Below are 27,091 nucleotides of genomic sequence, written 5' to 3'. Positions count from 1 at the left end.
GTTTTGGCATCCCCCAGGGCTCCGTCATCCTTGGAGCTCTTCTTTCTCCCTCCACACCCCACCTTGGTGATCTCATCCATCTTGTTGCTTTAGGCACCATCAAAATGCTGGCGGCTCCCAGATTTGAACTTCCAGCCCAGACTTTTCTCCTTTCCTCCACCGATTCCTCATCCCTTTGCCTCCTTGACCCTGGGATGCCTAACACAAATATTGAACTCAGCGTGCCCCAAAGCGAACTCCTCATCTTACCCCCGCCACTGCTGCACCTACCATCTCTGTGGATGGTGAACCTTGGCACAGCAGAGGTCTCGAGTTCTCACTGATTCCTCTCTCCCTCTCACATGCCATGGGCAACCTGTCAGGAGATCTGGGGCTTCCCTTTAAAAATCCACTAGAACCGACCACTGCGTACCCACCTCAGGCCAAGCCGCCTTCCTCTGCCTGATGGCTGCAGTGGTCTCCTCTTGGGTCTCTGTGCTCTCCCAATGTCCCCAGTGTGGCTGCAGGCTGCACCCCCAGTGCCCCTGGTCTGTCCCCAGTGTAGCCGTGGGGATTTTCCTCTCAAACCCCTTTGTTGGCATATAACTCACATATCATACAAGTCACCCACTTAACATGTACAGTCAGTGGCTTTTAATATATTCTCAGAGTTGTGCAACCATTACCACAGTCTGCACAGGACATTTTCATCACCCCCAGAAGACCCCTCACTTCTTTGGTTTCACCCTCTGTTCCTTCCTCCCCCAGCCCTAGGCAACCATGAACCTCCTTCCTGTCCCTGGATTTGTCTATTTCCTTGACATCTCAGAGAGATGGAATCCTGCACTATGTGGTTCTCCATCAGTGATTCTTCGATGTCTTCACTCAAATCATGTTTGTCCTCTGCTCAACACCCCACAGCGGCCCCACGTCAATCATCTTAGGAAATGGCATCTTTGCGGTCTCCAAGGCTCTGCACCATCTGGCCCTTTGCCGCCTTGTACCTGCTGCTTGCTCTTTATCCGCTGATCCGCCACTCTGCTCTCCTGGCCTCTGGCCCCCATGCTCCCATGGCTCCTCCCTCACCTCTTTCAAGGCTTTGCTCACATGGCCCCTTTCAGTGAGATGTACCCCAACCACTGGAATATTTTGCGGTGGCCGCAGCACTCCCTGTTTCCGTGTCTTTCTTGCTCCCCATGGCACTGGTGGTCACCTGGGCACTCTGTGCGTTACTTCTCCCCTAGGCAGGGAGTGGCACGAAGCTGGCGGGTGTGTCCCAGGAGTAGTCTGGGGCCCATAGGAGGCCCTCAGTCAGTGGCAGGGGGATGATCCATGCGCACCAGCAGGCGACAGCTGGAACCCTGCTCCGTGGAGAGGTGTAGGCACATTCCGGGGAACTAGAGCTGCCCCCCACAACTCCTCCATGGACTCCTTCAGGGCTTAGGAGACACATCCATGCACCCCCCCCCCCCACTGCCGTGTGGATGAAACTCTCTCAGCTGCTTCCAGGCCATGGGGCAGCCCTGCTCTTCCAGAGCCCGTGCCTTTGCCAAGGTCTAAGAACAGGGCTCAGCATGTATAGTGTTGAAGGATGGCCACGGCTTTCGTAGGAGGCACTCCTGCTCTGGGTAACTCACCAGTGCTCCTTCCACATGGACATCCACAAGAGCAGCCCGTGCTCCACCTCGTTTCAGAAGAGAGAGAGGTGGCAGCTTCTTTAGCTTTGTAGTTTTGTGCTTCCTCGTCGGTACCTTGTGTGATGGGAAGCCCTGGGTGATTTCAGGGATGAGGGTAAGACCAGGGGATATGCTTTCTTCTTGCCTTGAAATTTTTCAGTTGAAGCCAGCACCTCCCCACAACCGCCCCCCCCCCCCCGCCCGCCGCCCCAGAACACAGAGTTCTAGAAGAGGCCCCAGAGCAGGAAGCTCTTCCAGGCGCTATCACACAGTGGCTCCAATAATCGTCTATCGACTGAGCTCAGACAGCTGCGGCCCCACTGCCTGCCATTGGGAAGCACCACTTAATTGATGTGATTGGGTTCAAAGGAACTAAAGGGATTTCAGAGAGGGAAAAGTCTTTGCGAAAAGCCCTGTATCAGAGGTCCTGATGGCCTATGCATGTCCCTGGCTTAAGGTCTATGGCTTTGTCTCCATATTTTTCGTTGGCATCTTAGGAACTCAGTCATGGTCTAGAGGGGGGGATTTTCTGGCAGATTTGGTCTTTAGATTCCCTTTCTGTCCTTGTGGGAATCACCAGGACCATTGGGATTGGTGTCCATCTTCCCCAAGCACCTGGGGAAAGTGTTTCCTCTTTCTGTGCCCACAGAGGAGGGAGGGAATGTGGCCCCTGGGTCCAGAGTCTACAGCTTGGTGGAGGAGGGATAACCTGGAACCTAATCAGAGAGGGGATGCTAGGAAGTGGCTGGGGGCACTGCTCAGTGCAGCTGCAACAGGAAGACAGCCGGGACCAGAACTGGGGCCGGGTGGATATGGCGGTGACAGGAACAGGCCTGAGGCTTGAAGAGTTCTGAGAAGGGGCTGAGCCAGGTGAAGGGATGACCCATACTCCTCGGGTGATGAGGGCTGTTGGAGCAATCCTCATGCAGGGGGGGCGATGGGGCCTGCTAGGAGCTCTGCAGGGGGCTCAGCAGTTCAGGTGGGGGCCTTGCAATAGAGAGGAGCAGATTGGTTGGTGTTAGTACTGGATTCTAACTTTAGTCCGGGAAGAAGTGGTCCACTCTCCTTCTGCCTTCCTCCCCACTCCCTTCCTTTTCCAAGGCAAGGCCCAACACAGGAACCCTTTCACTGGCTCCCAGGGAACAAGGACTTTCCTCTGTGACCTAGAACCATCTGCAGTGCCAGTCCTAGAACCTGAGACCAAGGGGCCAGGTAGGTGTCTTTAAGGCCCACCAGCCAGTTCTCTTTGGTGTCCATCTGATTTCTACTAGGCCTGGGCCTGGGCCTGGCACACTTGGGAAAACTCAGACACACATAAGTGGGCACTTGGTCCTGTGGGCACAAAGGATGTCTCAATTTTGCGCAACCTGAATGTCTCATGGTGTCCTGTGATATGGGGTAGGCTTGTTTTTTTGGCTCTTTGGTTATTCCCTCATTCCAGCACACACAGCCCTTCACCCTGAGCCAGATCGATGGCCCAAGGATGAATCCAGAACATGCTTTTCCTTCAGGAGCTCATGACTTTATAATCCCTGTGTGCATGTTTTAACAAAGTACAGGCTGCTGTGAGAATCTAGAAAAGAGAGTGATTAGAGTGACTTGCTCTGTGTGCAGGAGTGAGGAGCTGGGGTATGGAGCTGAGTTTGGGACTGTGCCAGAAAGAGCAAGTAGGAGCAAAGCAAAAAGCATTTTCTGGGACCCGCAGCTGCAGTTGCAGTGCAGGGACATTGGCGGGTCTCCTGGATAGGACACAAATGTGTGGGGTGATAGGCCTCTCAGCGGGTCCTGGCTGGTGAGGATCACACTTCAGGGGAGGCCTGGGTTAGTTTGGGCTCTGCTTCAGGGTCTGACATGCTGAGGTCCCTGAGGAGACTGCTTGGAGGTGATGAGGTTTGACCCCTCCACGGACCATGGAAGGGGGTTGGATTTCAGGGAACAGGGTAGGAAGTGCCAATATTTGATAACTCCCAGGATGTGGGGGGAAATGGGCGGGTCGTTGACATTTTCCAGGATTGGGGAAGGGAAAAGTGAGGAGTTTTTCTGGGGCTGTAGGCACAGAAGTGTCCCATGACGCCCCAAGGAGAGTTGTGGGCCGCTGGGGGTGGTGGTGGTCTGGAGCCTGGAGGATGATGCAGGCTACAGAGGGGCAGGTGTCTGCCAGCCCACGCATGGTCCCGGAGGCCAGGCAGCAGGTGTGGAAGGAGGAGGGAGGAGTGAGTGTGAAGCCCCAAGGATGCCCAGCCCTCTGTGGTGAGCAGACAGACTGGGGCGTGGGTGAGCTGGAGTATGTTGGGCTCTGTCTCCTGTAGGGATCTGGCCTTGCTCACTTTCTGAGCATCTCCATGCAGAACTGGCAGATTTCCCCCTGGGACTTCCCACCTGGGTGACGTGATGCAGTGTGTTCCGAATTCCCGGAAGAGCAGGAGTCAAGCCCCATGGTGCCAGGGCTGTGTGTAGGATGCCTGCTGGGGATGCCTCTGTGGCAGACAACGTGAGTGCAGTCTGGCCGCCCTGAGCCAGAGCAGAATTACTAGGAGGACAGCGTCAGTGGGGAGGCAGAAGCTGGGCTGGGGAAGGGCCTGGAAGAGTCCCAGCGGCAAGAGGGGCTGGACAGCTGTGAGTGGGCATTAATGATCCGCAGCTTTTCTCCTGCCTCGCCCGGCTCAGGGCCCCCACCCATCGAGGGAGGGGCTGATTGGTTAGAAGAGGGCTCTGTGCACATGAGGGACAGGGATTGCTGGGAACAGAGTCGGGGAGCTGCTCTAGTAAGGGGGACCCTGGGCACTGGGTATTCGCCCTCTACCTTAGTGCCAGATTTTCATCCCCTGCTCAGCCCCAGTGCACTCTGGACGAGACATGTGTGTATATACATATGTGTGTGCACATGTGGGTGCCTGAGCAGACTAACCCACACACTTAGCTGTGCAAGAGAGGCCTGGCTTACTTTAATTTTTGGAGAGCCTCACTGTATTTAAAAATGCAGGGGTGCTGCACAGGTATGCGAGTCACGGTACATTTCATGTATACATGTGAGATAAAGGTAGTCTCACACCAGACAGACACATGCGGCATCTGCACCTGCCGCGTCCACAGTCTCCAATAGGTGGGGGTTCCCAAGATGGACCCGACTTCCCGCTCCACACCTTGCCTGCTCTGTTCACCTGTATGCACAGCCTCCTGGAGCATAATGTCAAAAGTACGTCCCTGATATAGATTGAAGACCAGATCTCCTTCTGGCCTCTGCAGGGGCAGGCCGTGAAATATGTACATGGGATGACCCCCTCCAGACCTGCACATACTTGTCACAGCTGGACCCAGGGGAACATTTCGGGGCCAACACCCCTTGAGCACCCAGGGCTAGGTGAGCACTTGCCGTACCTGCTGGCTTGGCGAGGGCCAGGCTAGACTTTCTAGTCATTCTACCTGCCCACCTGCCTGCCTACTCTACCACTGGCCCGCCCACAGGGACCTCCTTCTGCTAAGCCACTTAATCCTGCAATGTATTTCCTCCGATGGCCCAGGCCATCGATCGGGACTCTCAGAGGTTTGATTACAGTGCTTTCTAACAAAGTCAAAAGCAAATTTCCATGGGGGGTTTATAGTTAAGTAATTGCAGTGCTCAGTGTTGTGTGCCACAGTACAGGAATGTACGGGATAGGGATGTCAAGAGAAAAAGTCAGAAAACTAAGTAAGGAAGAACGAAGCTGAGCCTTAGTTAGTGAGGCTGGGTGGCTGTGGGAAGATCCCAGCAACCTGGAGAGGGTGAGAAAGGGGAGTTGTACAAGTGAGCCATTTCTTGCTTAATTACAATTTCCCATAAAGTACTTAGGGAGCGAGGGTGCACTCTGAACTTGAACAATTAACGTAGTTAAACATTCATGGTGCCTATGGACCATTTCCTGCCTGGGGATGTCTTTGGAAGCAGAAGTGATTCTTTCTTCTTGGAGGTGATTTCAAGAGCAGCCAGGGACAGGCGTTTCTTAGAGGGCTGGGCCTTGGGGGATGTGTCCCTGAGCTGCAGGCAAAGGCAAGACCTCTCAAAAGAGTTCTTGCTCGGAGCAGCTGGAGGCCCAGGCAACGGGGCAAGAAACAGGGGTCTGGTGTTTGTGGCCTATGAATCTTTGACCATCGACTCCTTTCCCTTGAGTTTCTGGCTAGGCCCTGAAGGCGCCCTCGTTTTTCCTGAGCTTCCTCTCTTTTATGTGCACTAAACATATATCCTGTGGGTCCCTGTGCCTATTTTGCAGACAGAGAAACTGAGGCCCAGCGAGGGAGAGTGGCTTGGCCATGTCTCACCTGAGAAGTGGCCTTGCTGGAATCAGAACCCAGAGTGCCTCTCAGGTGCCCATGGGGAGCAGGAGATTTTGCTGGACTGGCCAAGCTTATCCAGGGTCAGCACTCACCACTGAGATTTCCGTCCAGACTGAGTCTTAGCACTCATCTTGGAAGGGGTATGAGGATTTCTGGTTGGATGGTTGAAAACAGTGAACAAGGTGATGGGGTGAAGGCACCGCCCCTGGGGTGCTCCTTTGGGTGCTCAGAATCGGACTGGCAGGGTGGTGAATGCCAACTAGGTTTGGCTGTTTGGGATCATGCTGGTGCCAAGGGCAGGGCTGGCAGACCCAGACATGTCTGGGAGGTGCTCCAGCTGTGCGCATGTTTGCTGCTCTGGGAGGCATCAGACAGACACATGCAAGGCAGTGGCCACCCTGGGTCGAGAGCCAGGTCCTGGGCAGGGACTTCTCCCATCCCACACGTAGGCTGACCTTACAGTGGGAAGCTGGAGGGACCCCTAGCCCAAGCTGCTGGAGGCCTTGGGCTGTGGTGAGGTGGCCCCCATCCAGCCTCCCTGGCTGGACAGGACAGGACAGAACAGAACAGCAAAGATTCCAGGGAGTGGGCAGGTGTCAAGAATGATGCTCATAACTTTCTGTTCACCTGTTTGCAGTTGCTTTGATGTCCTTCCCCTTATGCATCCCAGAAGGCAAACCCCAAGGCTCCCACTAATCTCATACACCCAGGACCCCTAGACTACCCTCTATGCCCCAGATACCTAGTACCTGAGTGCCTCAGGGACATCTGTCTTTGGGCTCCCTACAGCAGCATCAGACCCAACATGCCCCAGTAGACCTCCCCTCCCCCATGGGTTCTCTCTTGAGGCAAGGGGCTTCCCAGGGTGATGGGGTGCCTGGCTCAGCCCCCCAACTTCCTACATCGCCATAGTGCTGGTGACACTGCCCCTCAGCCCTCTGTGTACTTGTTTTGCTGCATCTGTCCCTCCCACCCCCTTCTGCCACCTAACCCCTTCCCCACAGAAATGGGGGCTGGCCTGAAGAATAGACTGAGCCGCTTCTCTCACACTGTCCTCAGTATGAGGATCTTCCACATGGTATGGGCTCCAGTGGCCTCTGCCCCTGACCTCATCTCCCCTCTGTGCCACACCCCACTTGTGGCTCCCTTGCTCATTTCTGTCAACATGTGCCCCTGATTCGCACATTTGTATTTTGACAATCTGACACAAGTATTTCTTTTATTAAATAATAAAAGGGAATCTTTTATTGGGAATCTTTTCATACCTATAAAATCTACTTGGTTTTCTTTTTTGAGGACTGTCCACTTATACCATTGCCCATTTTCCTTTGAAATTGCTAGGCTGTTTCTTGTTGACTTGAAGGAACACTTTACATATTAAGGACATGTCCTCTGTGTGCACATAATGTTTGGAGGGCCTGTGGCTGTATGTAGGACTGGGACAAGACCCTCGAGATAGGAGGAGCCTGGGGTACACTGACTGTTTGTTGCTGTGTTCATTGGGTCTCCATATGAGGATCCCACAATAAATCATACCCACTGGCAGCTGGCTTCTAGAAGAAAGGGACACAGGTAAACAGTGGGTATGAGCAGCGGCTGAGAAGTTTCAGCTGTTGTGGGGCTGCAGACAGGGGACTTGCACTAGTTTGGTCCCACAGGCTCCCCAGGAAGGTAGGAGGACAGTGTTTGGGTAATGGGAGTGCCGAGCAGGGTGTCAAGGTTGTAGACTGACCTGGAAAACCCTTGGCCTGGTTTTACCAGTCAGCCCAGCACTTCCATTATTACAGAATTGCTTCCCACTATCTAAAGATCAGAGACTTCACATGCAAATCCAGAGTTTGGACTTCTTTACAAAGATAAGTCCCAACAACATGGACCCATACCCTCCTAGGCAATGCCACCCACCTGAACTCTCCAGCATGCCCAGGGCCTACTATGGCGTGGTGGCCCTGGCCTGAGGCCACATTCCCACATGGCCTTTTCTTATGGAAATGAAGAACAGAAAAATAAAAGGTAATCCAAGAGGTCCTCATGTTTCAAGAAAAAATGGGGGAGAACATATTTTTTTTCTGGAAAGGCAGCCCATTTCCCAGTGTTTCACAGTAAACCAGGTCAGAGAGAGAAAGGGGAGGACATCACGAAACACACCCAGCCTCGCCACCTGTCCCTGCGGCCACGAGTCTGTGCACTTGGTACCATAGGCACCCCGAGGGCCACGGAGGCCCCAGGGAGGGTTGCTTTGGCAGCACACTAGGCCTGGGCTCAGACACCAAGGCACAGTGTCACGTGACACCTGTGGGTCCTGGGTGGGTGCCGGCAGCCACAGCAAAAGCCCTCCCAGTGGGAGAGGGAGAGGAGAGTAGCAGCAGCCAGACCCCCTGGCTGCCTTAGTGCACCGCCCCTGTAAGCAATGGCCGGGAAAGCAGCCACTGTGCCTTCTTGAGTGTCTGCCTGCAACTGCTCCTGCCAGGAAAGTGCTAGCCGTGGCTGCTTCCATGCCTGCAGCCTCCCCCTACCCTCCCAGCCTCAGTCTGCACAAGGATAACAGCTGCTTTCTGCTCACCAACAGGTAGTTTGGGCCCCCATTTACTGATTCGTTTTGTCAAGCCCCATGTGGGTGACTGGGGACCTGGAGCAGAGTCAAAGGTGTCCTCGGTCTTCCAGGAATTCATGGTAGAGGGTGTGAGTTTGTGAGCATGGATGTGTGAGCGTGACCATGAGCGTGGGTTTAAGTGTGCATCTGTGCGTGCGAGTTTGAGTGTGTGCATGAGTAAGTCAGCAAGTTTGTGATAGTGACATTGCACAGATTGCTGTCATGGGGGTCATGCGGTGTGGGGCCTTGCAGATGGTTGGTACTGACATACTTCATGAGCGAATGAATGAGTGAATGGTTGGATGGAAACAAAGGGTTTGGGGGCAGGGAAGGAATGACTGACTTGGCCTGGTGGAGGGGGCAGGTGATCAAGAATAGTCCCAAACAGGAGGAAGGTTGGGGCTGGACTTTGAAGGGGCAGGGCTCGCCAGGCAGACAGTGGTTGGTTGGCAGGCGGGGGCATGGAGGCTGGTCCTGCCCCACAGAGCAGTGTGCAGAGGCCTCAGCTGGGAGAGAAGCCAGCAGGCGAGGCAGGCAGCAGGGACCGGGTCTGGGTCACGCAGGGTCTTAGTGTCTGACTTGGTGGTGCAGGAGATGGGAGCAGCAAGCCCCAACCGCATGAGTACTTGGGTGTCCGGGTGTCCTGTGTGCATAGCAGTGGTGGCAGCCCCAGCGCCCTCACTGGGCCAGGGAGGAGCTCTGCAGTCCATGAGCTGTCAAGCCCAGACCCAGAGCAGCGACTCATCCACTCTGTGTCTCAGTGCACACCTGGCTGAGTCCCATCTGCTTCAAACCCAGGAAAGAAAACCCCAGACCTTTTAAAGCAGAACGTGATGATTTTTGTTGTCCCTGCCTGCCTAGCTGCCTGGTCTGTCCTCTGGAGCCTTTGGGCTGTCCAGAACGGCCTGGGGTCTGGTGAGCTGGCTCTGTGCCATCCTGTCTGCAGCAAGGGCAGCCCTCCGGTGGCCATGGGGTCCATGCTTGGAGTATACCCCCCACCCCCTCCAGTTTGTTAGGAAAGACCCATGTGAGGCTGTGTCACGGATTAAATTTACAGTGCTCAGCACTTGCTCTGATTTCTCATTTCCTCCCCTCTCTAAATGGGGCTGATCAAATTAAGTCCTGTCAACACCGAGGGCTGACAGGAGGCTGGTGCTGTGTGGTGAACGTAGTGAGCGTGCCTTGGTGGCCGCTGTAGAAGCATGGCAGCTCCACACCTCTGAGGAGCAGGGGACCCCCTTCCCTCCTCAGTGTCTGCAGGCTGTGGCCTTTCAAGGCAGGAAGGATCAAGGGAGAGGGACATGTGGGGTCCACCAGGGCTAGTCGGTGTCCCCCCAGGACACCAGCCCCCAGGCTTCTGAGCCCACAGAGCTCACATAAGAAGACAAACAGGATGAAACCCCATTATCTGCGGGCCTGGATGATGTCCCGGGGTGGGGTGGGGGGCAGGTGCCTCTATGTGCCAGCCATCTCGTCTGTGCCTTGGGTCCAAAAAGGGAGGTTCACAAGTAGGCTCCTCCCATGCCTCCTCCCTGTGGAAAACAGAGAAAGGCCAGAAAAACGTGAGGGAGGCAGGGCCTGCCTGACATTCCCTTGGAGACAGGGCAGGGGGGATGGGGGTGTTCCGGGCTCCCAGACCCAGCAGGCCTTGGCAGAGGACTCTGGAAGAGGAATTCCTCCCCCATGGAGCTCTTGGGCTGCTCCACGGTGTCCACCCTGCCAGTGTCCCCTGCCCACTCCATGGACCATCAATCAAGATGCAGTTCCCTCAAGGCTGACCTACTGCACCCCCTTGCGCCCCCGCATCAGTGGAGAGGGCCAGGGACAGTCCCTGGTCACTCACTTCTCCTCCTTCAGCAGGCTCCGGACAGGGACAGACATGAGGAACAGTGGTCAGTGGGCCATCTCTCCTGGTAGAAATCCTTCCCCCTTCAATTTGCCCCATGAGGTGTCTTTGGGATCTTCCAGTCTGTGTTCCTGTGTGTCCACTGCCAGGTGTTAATAAGTGCAAGTGTGTGTGCACCTGTGTGTGTGCACCTCCCAGGGCACATGCTTGTGAGCAGAGTTCTATGTGAAGGTGAAGGGCACCCCCAGCCCCTGGAGCCTTGCAGGCCACCGATGTGCACAGTGGCCCTGAAAATGGACCCTCCGTGTCTCCTTCTTACTGTCAGCATGTCACGTAGAGCATCTACAGTTCCAGCTCATAGCAAGACACCAGCAACACAAGGCTTGAGTCCTGTGGGGTGCTGAGCCAGCTGAGACACTCTTGCTTCTCCGGGTCCTTGTTAGAGCCCAACACCTTGGGGCTGAAAGTGGACAGGATGAGACAGAACAGGGGTCTGCAGGCTCATGGTGCTGTGGATCTGTGATGAGGTCCCCAGCTTGGTGGGGGTCCCCTGACCCTTAGAGCAGCCTGTTAGCTACTGGTCCCCAGTGCAGCTGGCTTGGAGTGGATCCATCTGAGGCCTGTGCGGTGGGCTGAACTGGATGCTGGAGTCAGACTTATTCCCCACGGCCCCATGCTACCGTGAGGCCATGGGTTTGAGTGTGACCCTCTCAAACCTGCTCCTCCATCTGCATCAGAAAGAGTCCCTTCCTGACCCACAGAGCTGCTGCGGAGAATAAACAGGGATGTCCATAAAACCCTGGCGCTCCCTGTTGCTGATGTCTTCTTGGTTGTCAGCAGTGGGGGACTTTCTCCATCCAGCCGCTGATGAGGGTGTCTGGAGAAGTCTTTCTCTTAAGAGGGTGGCTGGGTGGTACTGCGTGGCCCACCGTCCACTGCCACCCTGAGTTCTGGGGTCAGCTGGGAGGAACCACAGATCTTGGCCCCATCCCCTCCATGTGATTGGCCCTGGAGGGGGAGCAAGGGGTGGTGCAGGGAGTGGTGGGGGAGCAGGGGACCATCCCGGGGCTGAGGGAGGCAGCTGTAATTTCCTGCATCTCGATCATGGTCTGGCCGGAGAGGGCCTCTGGCAGGGCTGGCCAGCATCGCACCCCTCCTGCATGTGTGTTGGCACCAAGCCCCCCCTAAAGCACTAGGTCCCCTCCCTGCTTCATTCTCACCCACTCCACGTGACATGGGGCTCCACACAGGGATCTGAGGTTGGCTGCTGAAGAGAAATGCCTTGGAACTTGGTTTTGGAGACTCTGAAGACCAATGAGGAGCTGGTTCCTGGGGAGGCATGAGTTAGGGCCAAAGCAGAGGGGGTGGGGGCAGGTGCCAGGGACCCTGAGGGTGAGGAGGGAGCGGACTTTGTGGGTCGGAGAGAAGCAGGCCCTCCCCTTGTCTGGGGCCTGGGTGCATGCAGTGTCATGACCTGAGGTGGGGGGTGCCGCGGGAGGTGTGAGTGGTGGAGGTGCCTGGAATTCTGTGGGGGCGGTGGTGGCTGAGGACCTTCCTGGGAGTGATGCCCAGAAGGCTGCCGGATATCCAAATCCAGGGCTCAGGAGCGTGAAGGGAGCTGGTGATGGGATTTCCTTGCTTCTGATGTGCTTATACAAGAGGTGCATGGGGGTGGGGGTAGAGGCGCCAGGCCCGTGGCCCCCTCATTGACCATCAGCATCCCACTCGCCAGCCTCCCACTCTCCCACTTCTCCCACATTGAAAATGAAATCCCGGGGAATCCTCCCTTCTGTTGGGACCTGTGGGTGTCTGTGTTTTGTTCTGAAGTTCACAGTAAATATTTTCATTAAGCGATCTGCCAGTCTCTCCATTGTATCCTGCCATCTGGCCACTGTGTGCTGGGTAGTGGCGGTGAGGAGGGAACTTAGGGCTAGCTCCCCTTCCCTTGGCTGAGTGCCCACAGAGAGGATGTTTGGTGCCCTGGACACTCCAGCTGGTCCCATGGACCTGCCCTGCAGTGGCTGTGTACGGGAGCTCGCCAGGGCAGTAGGCTTTCGGTTCCTGGACCCCAGGGACCTGATTGCTGAAGGAGCCCTCGTACACCCCTGAGGGGTCTATGGACTTCTGGGGCTGACAGGAGGGTAGTGTGGGTTGAGCGGGTAGGTATGGAGGAGCTGAGGCCTTGTGACTGGGATACAGAGCTGGGATGGGGGCGTTTGGGGCCCTCCGTATGAAGGCTGCAGACAGTGGGCCCCTCGAGCTGGGGCCTGCAGGTGTTTGTGGCAGGAGAGCTGGACTAGTGCTCTTGTTTTGGTCCTGGTGCTGCTACAGGAATCCTGGGAGGGCCTTAGAGCTCCTGATCATTCAGCATGGCCCTGTTGGCTTGGGCCCGACCTCAGTGATCTCAATACCTCTGCCAGAGCCCCATACATCTGGCAGGTCCTCTCACTTCCCAAGGACACATATCTATGGGGGCCAAACCAGAGCTTGACCTGGCTTTCCCCTGGCTACATACCTTAAATCCACAGTGGACTTTCCCTGTTCCTACTCTGTCTGCACTGGGCTCTCTCCAAACGGAGGAGGTGCAACAGAGTGGCACCATTTGATGCTAATTGTCTGAAGCCGTATGACTACAAAATCAGTGGTGTCTGGCTTACTTTTGACGGTGCATGTGATTACACGTGTGTGTAGGGCAGTACCTTTTAGGATTTTTGTGGTTACAAGAGACAGAACTCCAAATGAACTGTCTCAGAGCTAGAAAGCCTAGGAATGTGACAGCTTCAGGCATGGCTGGATTCAGGAACTAAATGGTGTCATCTGTTCTCTTCATTTCTCCTTGGCATCAGGATTCACTGGCTTGCCTGGGCCATGTGGGTATTTCTGGGGTAGGGGCTCCTTGGGTTTGGCTCCCCCTGAGCCATGTGACCTGGGAGTGGCAAGGGTGGTTCATCAAAGGGAAATCAAGGAGCAGTACCTAAAGGAGAAGCAGATTATTGTGTGGTTCAATGCAGGCATCTCCATAATCTCCAGCCGGGCAGCTGGGTGCCAGGCAAGCCCGGATATTCCTTGTCCACCACTGAGGAGCCTCTGCTGCCCCATACCCTGGGAGGGCACATTCTGGGGATAGTCCCCAATGGAGAAGCCAAGAGAAATTTCTTTTCCCTTCTCTGGAGCTCCCATTTCTGACCTGAAACTCCACAAAAGTAAGCAGGCCAGGGACTTGAGGCAACTTATGGACCTTCCAGCTCTTGTCTCTGAGAGTCCTAAGCAGCTGTTACAGATGCAGCCCTGATGAAGGAGCACTGAGGGGCTGGCCCAGCCCCCAGGGCCCCTCCCATGCCTCCCCTCCACCTCGAGTCATAAAAAAGACACTGGATGAGCTGTGCCTGCTGGCATTGCAAAAAATTAATTCTGATTTGGTCATAAAGTTATAAAGGGCTGGGATGAAATAATCCTAATGAGCCTCTTTTAATAAAGCTCACCAGTGGGGCCCTGTGCTGATGGTCCCCTCGGGGCTGAGCCTGCTTTCTGCTTCCCAGAGCCTCCAAAGAACCTGCCTGCTTCCAAGCAGGCCTTTTGCCGTGTCCTGATTATGCGTCCACATAAACATATTTTATCTTAATGATCATCTTTAGGGGAATTTGCAGTCACGGAGGGCTTGTCTTGAGGTTGTTAACAAATGGGGGGGGATGACTTTCCTCCCGATGACCTCCCCTCCGTAGGGGCTCCAGCATGCTCCTTGGGGCTCCAGGCTGCAGGTACCCAGGACTCTGGTCCCCTGCCACTCATGTTAGGGTCTGGTGCTTGCAGCAGGAGGGCCTTGGTCTAGCTCTGCAAGTGTCACTCTCCGCTTATTCAGAACACTGCCTACAGTCCTCCTCATCGGGATTTGGGCTTTGGGAGCTCCTGAGCACTGGGAAGGGAGAGTTTCTGGTTCTCATCCATGTGCCTAATGAATGGGCAGCAGCAGGTCCCCCAGTGAGCTTGTCCACCTGCCTGTGTGCTTGCCCAGCAGAGGCCGGGGCAATTATGGGGGTGGGATCTGGACCGCACACTGGCCTTGGCCTTGGAGTCCAGAAGCTGCCCAGCACGGAGATCATAAAAAAGGCATTTAGCTGTATTTTCTTCTGGCAATTCTGGGACTTCATTTTCACTCTCCCGGGCCATCAGTCCACCTAGAATTTGTTTTTGCTTACTATCTGAGGCCAAGATTTGATCTTTTCCTTCAACTATGACCAGTTGTCCCAACATCATTAAAAAAAAGAAACCACCTCTCTGCATGCACAATAGGCTTGTTCCTCTCTCCTCCCCCACTTGCGGGGAGTGACCATTCTAAGGTGGTCATAGAGTATCCTTCGGTCATTGTGTATTTTTGCAAAATCCTTGCTTGAGTATGGATGTGTCTAACTTACTTTCTGCACTTGGTACTCTCTTTCCAAGATCCCTCTGTCGTGTCTGTGGATGCCAAACTTCTGATCTCTGCATAGCACTGCGTGGCATGCACCTGCCACATTCTGTCCCTTCTCTTGCCCTCTGATGACAGCGAGGTTGCCTCAAACTCCTCAAAACCTGCCCAAGCATTTCTTCCTTAAGGACTTCAAGAGGCATGCCCATCTGCACGCCTTGTCCAGGGCAGTAAAAAAATGGCCCACAGGGCAACGATTGCTCCAAGGAGGGGCCTGGGATATCCTATAGCTATCCTGTGTCTTTATGTCATAGACAAAAGTGAAGTTACTGGCCGCCAGGGCCTCTTACACATAATTGACTGAATTTCAATTCAGAATGTCCACGCCTTGCTCCACTCCCACCAATTACCAACCCTGGCTTTCAAACTGCTACCCTGTTATTTACTAGTTTTGTTTACTCTTTTATTTTTTTGATTGGCTGCTTATAGTTTGCATATAAATGAATATCAAGAGTGATTAATATTACAAAGGAGGGCAAGGACACGCCGGCTGTGCAAGGACAGGGCAGCACTGGCCCCCCCCCCCCCCCCCCCCCCCCCCGCCGATGGAGGCTCTAAGAGGAAGTGAGAATGGTCTCTGGGTCATGGTCTGACTTCCCCTTCCCTAGGACTTGACAGGTCCCCTTCTGGGGAAGTTGCAAGCAAGGTCACCAGTGAGGCTTGGGCAACATGGGGCTCTTCACACTGGGGTGCTTAGCAAGAATGAGGTGTGGACCAGGCACTGGACATGTGGCAGAAGTACAGCCAGAGGGAGGGGGCTGCCTCCCGCTCTCAGAGAAAAGCTGAGAACTTCTGTGAGGGACACGCATGCGCTCAGCAGAGCATCAGGGGAGAGATCCTTAGGAGCACATGGTCAAGACAAGCCAAGTCCTCATGAGAATCTGGGCCAAGCCTTCCTGGGCGTTCTGTCCTTGGTTTAAGATGGCGGCCTGGGGGCGCCTGGGTGGCTCAGTGGGTTAAAGCCTCTGCCTTCAGCTCAGGTCATGATCTCAGGGTCCTGGGATTGAGCCCCATGGCGGGCGCTCTGCTCAGCAGGGAGCCTGCTTTCCCCTCTCTCTCTGCCTGCCTCTCTGTGTACTTGTGATCTCTCTCTCTCTCTGTCAAACAAATAAATAAAATCTTAAAAAAAAAAGAAGAAGATGGCTTGATGGAAGTGGGGGTGTCGGGGGGGGGCTCTTCGTGATACCTGGCTGTCTCTGGGGTCACACTGCTGCGGGATGGCTCAGCTCTCTCCACATCTGTTGCAGTGCTGCCATCCTGGGAGCACTCCCTCATCTTCCAAGGGATTCCCTCCTTATCTCCTGTGTTGGGTCTTCTGTTTCCCATCTTCCATTTCCTTAAAGGAGGACATATTTCAGTAGCTTCCTGAGAAAGGGTGCTGGACAGATAACACTTTAGAGAACTCACGTGTCTGGAAGTGTGTTTATTCTACTTTCTTGATGGAGAATTTGTGTGAGTATAGGATCCTAGTTGGGAAATAGTCTTGCTTCAGACTTTCGAAGGCTTTGTGCTATTGTGTTCCTCTTTGAATTTGGGGAAGTCTGAACCCATTCTGATCCCAGTGCTCTGTGTGCCCCCTGTAACTGCCTCCCCCAGTTACTTCCCATTCTCTGTGATGGTATGCAGAATCTTCTCTGTGTTCTGGAATACCATGACTCTGAGCCACAGTGCGGGTCTACTTTGATCTATGGTATTGGGTACTAGCTGGGCCCTTACACGTCCCTATTGTGAGATTTCTTGAATTATTTCATGACTTCTTTCCCCTCTCTGTTTTCCCTTTTCTGTCTTTATGAAGCTTCTTTTGTATGGATGATCTACCTCCAATCTGGTCCTCTATTTTTTTGGACTTTCTTCCTTGATTATTCTACTCTCTGTCTCATTGTTTTACCAGCCAGGGGATTTCTCAACTTTACCTTCCAGTCCTTCTACTGAATTTATCATTTCTGCTGAAATGGTTTTAATCTCAAAGGACCCTTTTTATTGTTCCCATCCTGTCCTTGTTTAATGGATGTAAGTAACATCTTCTCCTAGCTCTCTTCTCAGAGGTTACCGATGGTAGGTTTCCCCCCACCTTCCTGTAGGTCTCTTTCCCCTCCACTTTCCTCCTGTGAGTTGTTTGCTTCACCTTGGCCTCCATCTGCCACATCTGGGGCTTCCCCCAGGAGACCCGGTGATCCCTGGCCATCCATTCACATGTAAAGTTGGGCAACAAAGGAAGTGAGTGGGAGCTTGATGCATGTAGGCGCAGTGAACCATGGACCACCATACTGCCTTTCAGTTTTTGATTGACTAGATTGCCTAGAGAAGACCCCTTGCAGTGTCCTGCTTGGACAGGAAAGGCCTGACCTCCGGCATTCTGGGGGTGAATTGTGGAAGGGGACTAGTGCCTCAACATTGATTTGGTCCTCCTGGTTTTCATTTGGTGCCTCTGCTCTCAACCACACCTGGTGCCTGCAGCCCAGAGACAACTTCTTTTCCACCTTTCCGAGAGAAGGAGCTCCCAGACTGATGCCAGTGTTAGTTATCGGGGTTGTTCCTTGGGCACGGTGTATGGGCAAGGGATTTGGCCTCAGCCACCAACTAGTCCTATTTATTTCAATCTGCCCTTCACTCCCACATCCGGAAGTGCTTGGTGCCTGTGGTGAATTTTATGACACAGACTGGAGAGTCTCTTAATTCTCCTCATTGCCAGCTTGGGATTCAACTTTCTCAGATATACAAAGTCCATTACTACGAGACCATCTGCCTTCCAGCCTCCAACAGTTCTGTTAGTTTTTCCTCAGCTGCTCTCCTTGTCCTTGTAGCCTTGTGATTTTAAAAAAAAAAAAAAATCACTTTAACAAAATTGTAATGGGGTTCTAGAAAGGAGCTAAATTGGATGCATATTTTCAGTCTCTCATATTACCCAGAAGTCCCTCCTATGCTTGGATCTGTGTTGGGACTTTGGATTCCGTAACATTTTTTGAAAGATTTTTATTTGGCAGAGAGAGAGTAAGCACAAGTGGGGAGGAGGGCTAGAGGGAGAGGGAGAAGCAGGCTAAACAGGGAGCCTGATGTGGGGCTCTGACATGGCTCCTGAGCCAAAGGCAGATGCTTAACCAACTGAGCCACCCAGGCATCCCATGCATCCCATGCATTTAGTACCATTGATCTATCTCTCCTGACACCAGTCTCACTATGTACTAACTAATGTTTTGTGAGATTAAACATGTTAATATATTAAACATACAAATAGTGTGAACATACTTTGTAATGTGTTCAGTTAATTTGAAAAGGAAGTATGTCCCCATTATTATTATTTTTCAAGATCTTCAAGATTTTTCTGGCTCTTCTCTCATATAATCTTCCAGTTACATCTTGAGAGTAATGTTGTTGGGTTTTCATAATTCCTTGGTGGAGATCGTGTTGAATTTGTAGATTGATTTGGAGGAGAATCACCTTGGTTATTTTGATGGGTTTTCATAATTCTTTGATGGAGATTATATTAAATTTGTACACAGATTTGGAGAATCAACTTGCCATCCAGGATTGCATTGTTGTGTCTCCATTTATTGAGGTCTTCCTTTGTCCTTTTAGAGAGTTGTAGACTATGTCATGCTACTCTTTGTGTGGTCTTTATACATTTGTTCTTTTTGTTTATTTCTAGGTATTTCATGGGGTTTGTTGCTATTGTTGGTAAGCCCTTACCCCCATTCTGTTTCCTAGCTAGAAAGAAAGGTATTGGGCCTTCACATACCTATTGCACATCAGATGAGAAGCATCTCTTCCCTGTAGGCTTGGTAAAAACTCCTGTAAAGCCTTCTGGGCTTTTCTTCGACTACTTTCTCAATTTTTTTCTAAGATTTATTCTGGTTTCCTAAACTGAGCCGGCGATTAGAATTTCTATCCTTTGTGTACTCTAGGCTTATTAAAACTGTATCTTTAATTTCTGGTGTTTGGGGTTTGAGGCCATTTCCTCTTTTTTTCTCTCCGATTTTACCTTGTGGTGGTGACTGTGGACTTGATTTTTGAGTTTTCTTGCTGTCCTAATACATAGTCACATTTGGACTTGTCCCGAGTGTGCTTGGGAAGGGCACGTTTTCAGGTTGCTGGGCTTAAGCACAAGGCCGTCTCAGTCATGCAGATTCCTGACAGCCACCTGATGTTTAATCTAATTCATCTATTGTTTTCTGGAATAAATGTATAAAAGTGCACCCAGAACGGCGGTTTGTCTCTTTTTCCTTAGGAAACAGGTTGAAGCTTTGTTAGGTGCATAAAGTTTCCTACCTTTTATATCTTTTCAATGCGTTTTTGATAGGTTTGTCCTGTTAATGCCTCGGATTATATTTTCTCTCATAAATGTCATTAGGCCTGCTTTTTTGTTATTGTTATTGTTGGCAATTACATGGTACCCCTCTCATTGCCCCCTTCATCTTAACTCCCCCTGGGCTGTTTTATCTTAGCTTTGCCAAGTGTGAGTAATTTACGGCTGGATTTTGTTCCAGCTCCTGCCCCTCTGCCTGTCACCTCACCTTTGCTCCTGCTGCCCCCACCCTGTCTGGCCTCCCTGGCCCTGCTGCTCCTGCCTCTCCTTTGAACCCTGCTGCGGGGTGCTGGCTTCCCTCCCATTGCCTCTCTGCCCTGGCTCCTTTCCCTCCCAGCCCTGCCTCGACTTGACAGGCACTCGGGAAACAGACACACATGACCCCATGGCCCCTGTCTGGGGGCCTCTCTCTGAGGTGGGAGAGGCCCTTAACACCCAAGCAGATTCACAAATGAGATTAGAACTGCAAATGGTGGGGTGTTCTATGAAGGAAAAAACAAGATGCTATCAGGGAGACATTGGGGGAGGGGAGAGCCTAGTTTAATTAGGATGAAATATGCCTTGTTCCCCTGAGGAGGTGACATTTCAGTTGATACCTGAAAGATGAGAGGGAGCAGGTCCAGTGAGAATTGAGGGGACAATGATTCCACAAGTAGGGGACAGCAGTCTTCTCTTGTCACTGAGAAGTGTCATCTGAGGGCTCTGTGCACCCCATCCCCCCAGAGATATGTGAGCTGGGGGAGGCAGATGAGGACCACACGTGTCCCCAAGGCCAGCGCAGGAGGGCCACGGACCTCCTTCCCTCTGGGCCTTTTGAGGGGCTCCTGCTGGGCCTGGTGGGGAGTGCTCAGTTTGGGGAGCAGCCACAGCCAGGGAAGCACGGCTCAGGTGAATAGGTCAGTGTGGCACAGTGTGGCTGTGGGATTTGTGAACACACAAAAACCCCTTGAACCTATAGAATCAGCATCTCCCCAACAATACTCCTGAGGCCTTTGCAGGCCCCAAGGGGCTCTCTTCTCCAGGCTAAACATTTCTGTTTCTACCAGTTTCGGTTTCCCCAAGCCATCCCTCAGGGCTGGTGAAGTGTGGGGATGGTTCCGGGACCTGTTAATTACATGGGATCCCATGGTCCAAGCTGGGCCCCAGCTTCTCCTTGGCTGTGTGGCTTGTCTCAGTCACTAACTCTTTCTGCTCCTGGGGTTCCTAGATGCTAAAAGGAGGACAGAAAGGAGGACAGTGAGGAGCCTTCTCCTTGCAGTGGGGATCAGAGGGCTGCTGGGGCAGCAGAGGTTTGTGCCTGAGGCCACCCCCTGATGCAGGGCTTGTGCTCCAAAGCCCTTGGATGAGCTTGGCCGCTGTGACCCACTGATTCGCATGGAGGACAGGTGCTTTGGGATTCCTTGGATCCAATTCTATTTCCCTTATCCTGTCCTTTCCTTGATTCTCTGAGGCATCCTGCTTGATCCCCTCTGGAGACTCGAAAACTGGGGACAGTTCTTGGAAGTTTCCTGCCTTGTCATCCTGCACCTGCAACATGAGCATCAAAAGCCCCAGCTGCCAGGCAGAAGGGTCCCCTGGCACCTAAAATCCCTGTTGGCTCCACTGGAAAGATGGGGCCCTGCCACAGGTGCCTCCAGTCAAGGGGGAGCCTCGGCCTGCAGGGATCCTGTCTTCTGTCTCTCATGGAGCAGCCACCCATGGGGACCAGCAGCTTCTCGTTGGGGAGGCAGTGTAGAGGGCAACAGGGGCTAGGGTAGGGCTGGCATCCTGCTACCGCAGGAGATGGGCGGTGCTGGCAGCTTGTTATCCTGGCCACCAGTAGTGAGGGATGGAGCAGAGGGCGGGGTGAGCTCTGTCACTGTGGCTTAGCACTCAGGCTGTAGGCATGCAGGAGCTCCAGGGAACAGAGGGGAGAGTGGCAAAGAGCACAATACCCCGCCTGCGGACACTGAGGGACTGAGAGGAGCAGAGGCCTTCAGGCCAGGTGAGCAGTGTTGGTGTCAGGGAATTCCTAGGCAGCTGACCTGGGACCAGATAGGAGCTGGAGCTCCCTGCAGTGGGACTTGGTGTGGGGGACAGGCCTGCCTAGGACCAGCGTGTGGTTGGAGTCTCTGCCTGACCTGGGCTCCAGGACTAAGCCCGTTGTAGGGAAATGGAAGATTGACAGGGTAGAAGGAATGTTAGCCTGGCTGCTTGTGTGGCCCTGGGCCTGGAGACTTGGAGGACCCTGCTGATCATGGAGCCACTCCCATGTCCTGTCAGGCCTGAGCAGGGCTGAGGCTTCCAGGGGCTGCACTGCAGGGCAGGGCACATGCCTTTCTCCTCAACTACACTTTGAACTTGGGCTTTGGGGCATCTCTACAAGGCTTGGGTCTTGGGGGAAGGTGTTCTAGAGCATCATGTCCAAGTCACGCCCCTAAATCATCATGATTAAAGTAATAACTAGAATAGTAATAATTATGCTTGGGGTGAAATTGTCATTTCTGTTGCATCTTTAGGACACATTGCTGTTTTTAATGGACCCGTAACATAAATTTAGCCAAACACTGTGCTTGCTTGGCAGAAACAGCTACAGGATATGTCCCAGCCAGCTCTGGCTCTGTGGCAGCCCCTTTACCCCTCCACCCTGCCCCCCACCACCCCCGCACATGGAACAGTGGAATGGGGGGCACCACATGGCAGCTCCCAGGGTTAGGGTCTGGGGCACACTCTGACACCTTCGGGGGCCAGGAGGGCAGCAGGCCAGGTGGCCTGGGGACACGGGCCCCGTGTGTCGTGCCAATCCACAGCCCAGTGCTACCTGCCCATCACTTCCTCTCAACCCCATGACCCCATGTCCTTAACAGAAGATGGCTATTCCAGATTTTGTTCAACATGAACTCTCCCGATTTTGAAATACTGTCAACCAAATAAGGTATTTTTAAGATACTGCATGGTCCTAATACATGCCTCTGTGGTCTGATTTTGTCCTGGGGACCACCCATCAGTGACCCCTAGCTTGACAGGGGCAGAGGGGAACATCTAGCCTCTCCCTAAGGGAAGAGTTTGTTTTTTATTAATAGAAATTACCATTTTTCTGCCTCCCAAGGTGGTTCTGAAGGTGAGCTGTCCCGCTTGTTGGAAATGCAAAGAAATAAATGTGTAAAAATAGAGTAGCAATTCCTCAAACCCCCTGTCAGGTTTAAGTAGCTGGTGTCTCCTCTGGGAGCAGCATGGACGGTCCTGAATCATCGCCAGGCAGCCGGCAGAATGAGCAGCTCTGCACGGGCGCTGCCTGCCCGCCTGCCATCCCAGCCCCCATCCCCGCCCCTGCAGGGCTCCCTGGCATTTGCACGTCAGCGGGCCCCAGGAGGCGGCAGGCCTGGGGCTGGGTGCATGAGGACCCCCCAGGAAGTACCGGGATGCAAGCAGCCACTCAGCCCTGGCCCAGCTTAGTTCTGTCAGAGCCCTCCCCCTCTGCTTCTGTTTCATCTCCTTAACCTTCACCCCCACTTTCCCTCCTTGGTGCCTGTCCTGTGGCCAGGTGGCAGCTCTGGGCCTCAAACCTAACAGACAGCAGGTGCAGAGGCAAGAGCTCCTGGCTGAGTCAGCTGGGCTGGAGTGCCATTAGTCTTTCTGTCCGTAAAGTGGGCACAGTTGTGCACACCACAGAGGCCCGTTTGTCAGGCCTGGCTGCGGAGACCCATGCACAGGGCTGAGTGGTGGGGCAGGATCAGAGGGCAGGCTGCCTCGCCTGACTTTGAGCTGCCACGCTGCCTTCAGAGGCCCTGTTCTGCCTCCAGCATCTGCCGTGTGCCACTGGGATGCAGAGAGAGTTCCTGCTCCCATCTGGAGGAGGCAGCAGATGAGAGGCTTCTAGGACAAGTGAGAATTATTCTGGAAGACTCTTTGTAGAGAAGTGGTGCTGCAGGGGGCATTAACCCCACCTCCAGATGCAGGGGCCACAGGGACCAGATACCACACCCTGGGTGGGTGATGGCATGAAGAACTGAGGTCCTAGGCCCTTCCCCAGGGCAGGTGTCTGGGAATACCAAGGAAAAGCAGGACCCTGGGGTCAGGGCCCCAGTACAGACATGGAGTCCAATACAGGGACGTGGGGGGCTTCCAGAAGGCTTTCGCCCTGGGACTTAGCAGGCGGTGTGGTCTGGGACTGTCAGCAGTGACAAAGGTCAGCCTGGTCAGTTCAGCTGCCACCCTGAGAGGTGGGGGCAGGGAAGGGCTGGGAGCCTGAGCTCTGGTCCAGGGTAGGCTCCAGGCCTGGTGCGTGGAGGGCAAGAAGAGAGCTGAGGCAGACAGCGAGATGACCTTCTGGGACCCTTCACTGAGGCCCCTTGGGCCCCTTCCCCCACCCAGGCAGACTATGAGGAAGCTGTCAGTAGAGGACCCTGGTCCTCTGCACAATTCAGTCAAGTAACCACCCATCTCTCTGGCTTGTGGATAGGGGTAGGCACAGTTCACCTGGGGAGATGTCCCCATGCGAGGTCTTGACCCTGGAGGGGGGCAGGTGGGCCTGGCCAACAGATGAGGGGCCTTGCTTCAGTGGAGGAAAAGTTCCAGAAGAAGAGCTGCCTAGGGAGACACAATGGAACACCCACCACCAGGGCTGGGCCTTGGTCTTCCTGGTTATAATGTGGTGGCCACATTGGGAAGACCAGCCCTTTGGCACCTGGGCATCTGTTCTCAGGCATTTGAATGTGTGAATGGGTGAAAAGAGCTCGCACTGGCCAGGCCCACTCCCAGCGGTGCTTTCACAGCCTCTCCATTCATCTCTGGGTGCCAGACCTGGGCTCTGTGATGGCCATGGACTTGGTACTGAGCCCAGTTAGCATGTACTCTGTTCCCCCAGAACCTCAGTTCATTCTGTAAAATGGGGATTGTTTGGGTACTGTGTGAGTTTTCACCAAGGTGATGGCCAGGCTGGTTCCGAGTTGTACCCACATGGGGTTTTGCCTCATTCAGATGTCCCTGGTGAGCCTGGGCTACTGCAGACTGTGTCCTCTGTCCTTCCAGGAGCTCCGCCAGGCAGCCTGGATAACCTCAGCCGCGCCCTGGGTGTCCTGGAGGAGCGTGTCAATGGCTCGAGGCACAGGGCGCGAAGGCATGCCACCGATGGTGACTACAACATCGAGGTCCTGCTGGGCGTGGACGATTCTGTGGTCCAGTTCCATGGGAAGGAGCACGTGCAGAAGTACCTGCTCACACTCATGAACATTGTAAGTGGGGGCTGGTGGTGGGGCTGGAGCAGTGGGACTGACGGAAAGGTAACCAAATCCATGGGCAAGAACCCCTCTGCTGCCCAGGGCCCCACTGGAGAGGTAGGGCAGGGGCAAGAGGATGCGAATGATCCAGTGGCTGGGCCGAAAGACCCCTCCCTGCCTGCCCACCTTCCTCTCCACCAGCCTTAGGTGAGTCGTCGACCTTCTAGAACTCTGCGCTCTCATCCATAGAGTGGGGCCGTAGTCCGATAGGTTTGCAGACCATGTTCTATTTTGGAGAGTGTTGTTACACTTAATCTCATCTCATTTTTTGAAAAGTACCTTTAATGTTATAATAATGAAACAGCCACAGTGCCTGCTGTCATTAGTGACTATTAGTGACTATGTGTGGGTTTTCCACACCAAGTACTTCCAACATTAACTACCCAGGGTTGGCACGGACTCCATGGGCCAAGGGCTTAGTCCTGCCAGATTGGCCCCACTTCTGACATGCCTCACAAGTCCTGCATTGTCACCCATATGACCTGATCGGAACACCCAACCAGCCATAAATCAAGGGTTCCCATGCTCCCCTCAGGTTCACATATTTGCCAGCACAGTTCACAGAACTCAGGAAAACCCTCCTTACTACCACTGGTATATTCTAAAGGATGCATCTCTGGAATAGTCAAATGTCAGAGATGCCTAGGTCAAGGCAGGTGGGAAGGGGCTGAGAGCTTCTGTGCCCTCTCCGGACGCCCCAGACGCCCAGCACCTAGGTGTGCTCCCTAGCTGGAAGCTTGCAGAACTCCATGGTTTAAGGGTTTTCTGGAGGTTTGATTGGCCGTGGGTGATTGAATGCAATCCCCAGCTCCTCTTTCTCCCTAGAGACCCCAGGGTGGGGGGAGGGGGAAGTGCTAGAAGTTCCAGCCTTCTGATCCCCTCTGGGATGGTTGGCTCCTTGGATGACCATCCTGAAGCTATCTAGAGCCCAGCAAGAGTCCTCATCAGCATGAACTCAGGTACAGTTGAAAGGGCTGCTCCTGTCACCCCTGTCCCTCGGACATTACAGGGTTTAGGAGATCTGTGTCAGGAATGGGGGGTTTGAGGGGCAGAGACCAGTATGTATTATTAAATCACACATGGCTTGACTCCTGGTCCCACCATTACCTGGCATGGAGGGTCCCTCTGTCGCACATGCCTCGTGCTGCATGAGCCAGAAGGTCGAAGTCTCGAATTTTCTCTTGGTTTTTGCCAGTCAACTTCAGTTTTTTCATGTATACCCTCAGGCTCCAACTATACCCCAACTTTGGATAATAGGATGTTTTGATTAGTTTGGTTAGTTTCTTGAAAAACCTGAGAAATGCAAACATTCTTAAATTGAAACATATTTTATCAAAGCAAAAAAAAAAAAAAAGATTTTAGGAGATAAATTGGAGGAACTGAGGAAAAGAAGTTGGGTCAATTCTCTTTTCCCTGTGGCATCCAGCAAGCATTTATTGGACGTGTGCTTGTCCCAGGGCAAGGCAGCCAGCCAGGGGCTCAGGGAGAAGGGAAGGGGGATGTCTGCCACTCTAACCTGAGCTCTGCCTCGCAGTGTGGTGGGGGAGATGAGGCGCCCTGCCTCAATGTGCATCCTCCTGACAGCTAATACCCTGTGAGGCTCTGTGTCCTCATTCAGGGCTGTGTACTCATGGGAGCGAGTCCCCGGGGGCTGATGGAAGTCACATCCCTGTTGGTGGTCTTGGGGAGGAGGGAGATTGAGGAATCATGAGTTTGTAAGAAAGGATATCCAACAGAACCTTCTTCAGGACTGGAAATGCTCAAAATTCTGCCCTTTCCAATGCAGCAGCCACCAGCCAGCCCTCAAGCACTTCAAATGTGGCTGATGTGATGGGAGAACTGATTTTTTTTTCTTGAGTTGGAAAGATGGAAGAGCTTTATTCAACAAAATTGGTCTTAATTGGTTTTTGTAAATACACAGTATGTGTTTAACCCCAGTTTTGTAAGTACATATTTAGAGATGGATAAATAGGTAGACAGATACTCATGTATATATTCCTTTTTTTTTTTAGTAATTTTTTATTAACATAGAGTTTTTATTTTCCCCAGGGGTACAGGTCTGTGAATCATCAGTCTTACACAATTCCCAGCACTCACCATAGCACATACCCTCCCCAGTGTCCATCACCCAGCCACCCTATCCCTACCCCTTCCCCTCAGTTTGTTTCCTGAGATTAAGAATCTCTTATGGTTTGTCTCCCTCTCTGGTTTCATCTTGTTTCATTTTCCCCTCTCTTCTCCTATGATCCTCTGTCTTTTTTCTCAAATTCCTCATATCAGTAAGATCATATGATAATTGTCTTTCTCTGATTGACTTATTTCGCTCAGCTTAATACTGTCTAGTTCCATCCACATTGTTGCAAATGGCAAGATTTCCTTTTTGATGGCTGCATAGTATTCCATTGTATATCTATACCACGTCTTCTTTATCCATTCGTCTGTTGATGGATATCTATGTTCTTTCCATAGTTTGGCTGTTGTGGACATTGCTGCTATAAACATTTGGGTGCACATGCCCCTTTGGATCACTACATTTGTATCTTTAGGGTAAATATCCAGTAGTGCAATTTCTGGGTCATGGGGTAGCTCTATTTTCAACTTTTTGAGGAGCCTCCATGCTATTTTCCAAAGTGGCTGCTTCAGCTTGCATTCCCACCAAC

General features: G+C 53.1%; 1 protein-coding gene across 2 annotated transcripts in view; it reads left to right on the top strand.

Annotated features, from left to right (window-relative positions):
* The window catches only part of ADAMTS2 (ADAM metallopeptidase with thrombospondin type 1 motif 2), a 227,289-nt gene that overhangs the window by 110,931 nt on the left and 89,267 nt on the right, over positions 1–27,091 (top strand). For both annotated transcript variants that reach the window (XM_047730543.1, XM_047730542.1), the window contains exon 4: positions 24,184–24,386. In XM_047730543.1, coding sequence (XP_047586499.1) covers positions 24,184–24,386 — 203 coding nt within the window. The remainder of the gene's footprint in view (positions 1–24,183; positions 24,387–27,091) is intronic.

This window comes from Lutra lutra, chromosome 5 (genome assembly GCF_902655055.1).
Source record: "Lutra lutra chromosome 5, mLutLut1.2, whole genome shotgun sequence".
Classification (NCBI taxonomy): domain Eukaryota; kingdom Metazoa; phylum Chordata; class Mammalia; order Carnivora; family Mustelidae; genus Lutra; species Lutra lutra.
Note: the sequence above shows the minus strand (reverse complement) of the source record. Positions and strands in the feature narration are given on the sequence as shown.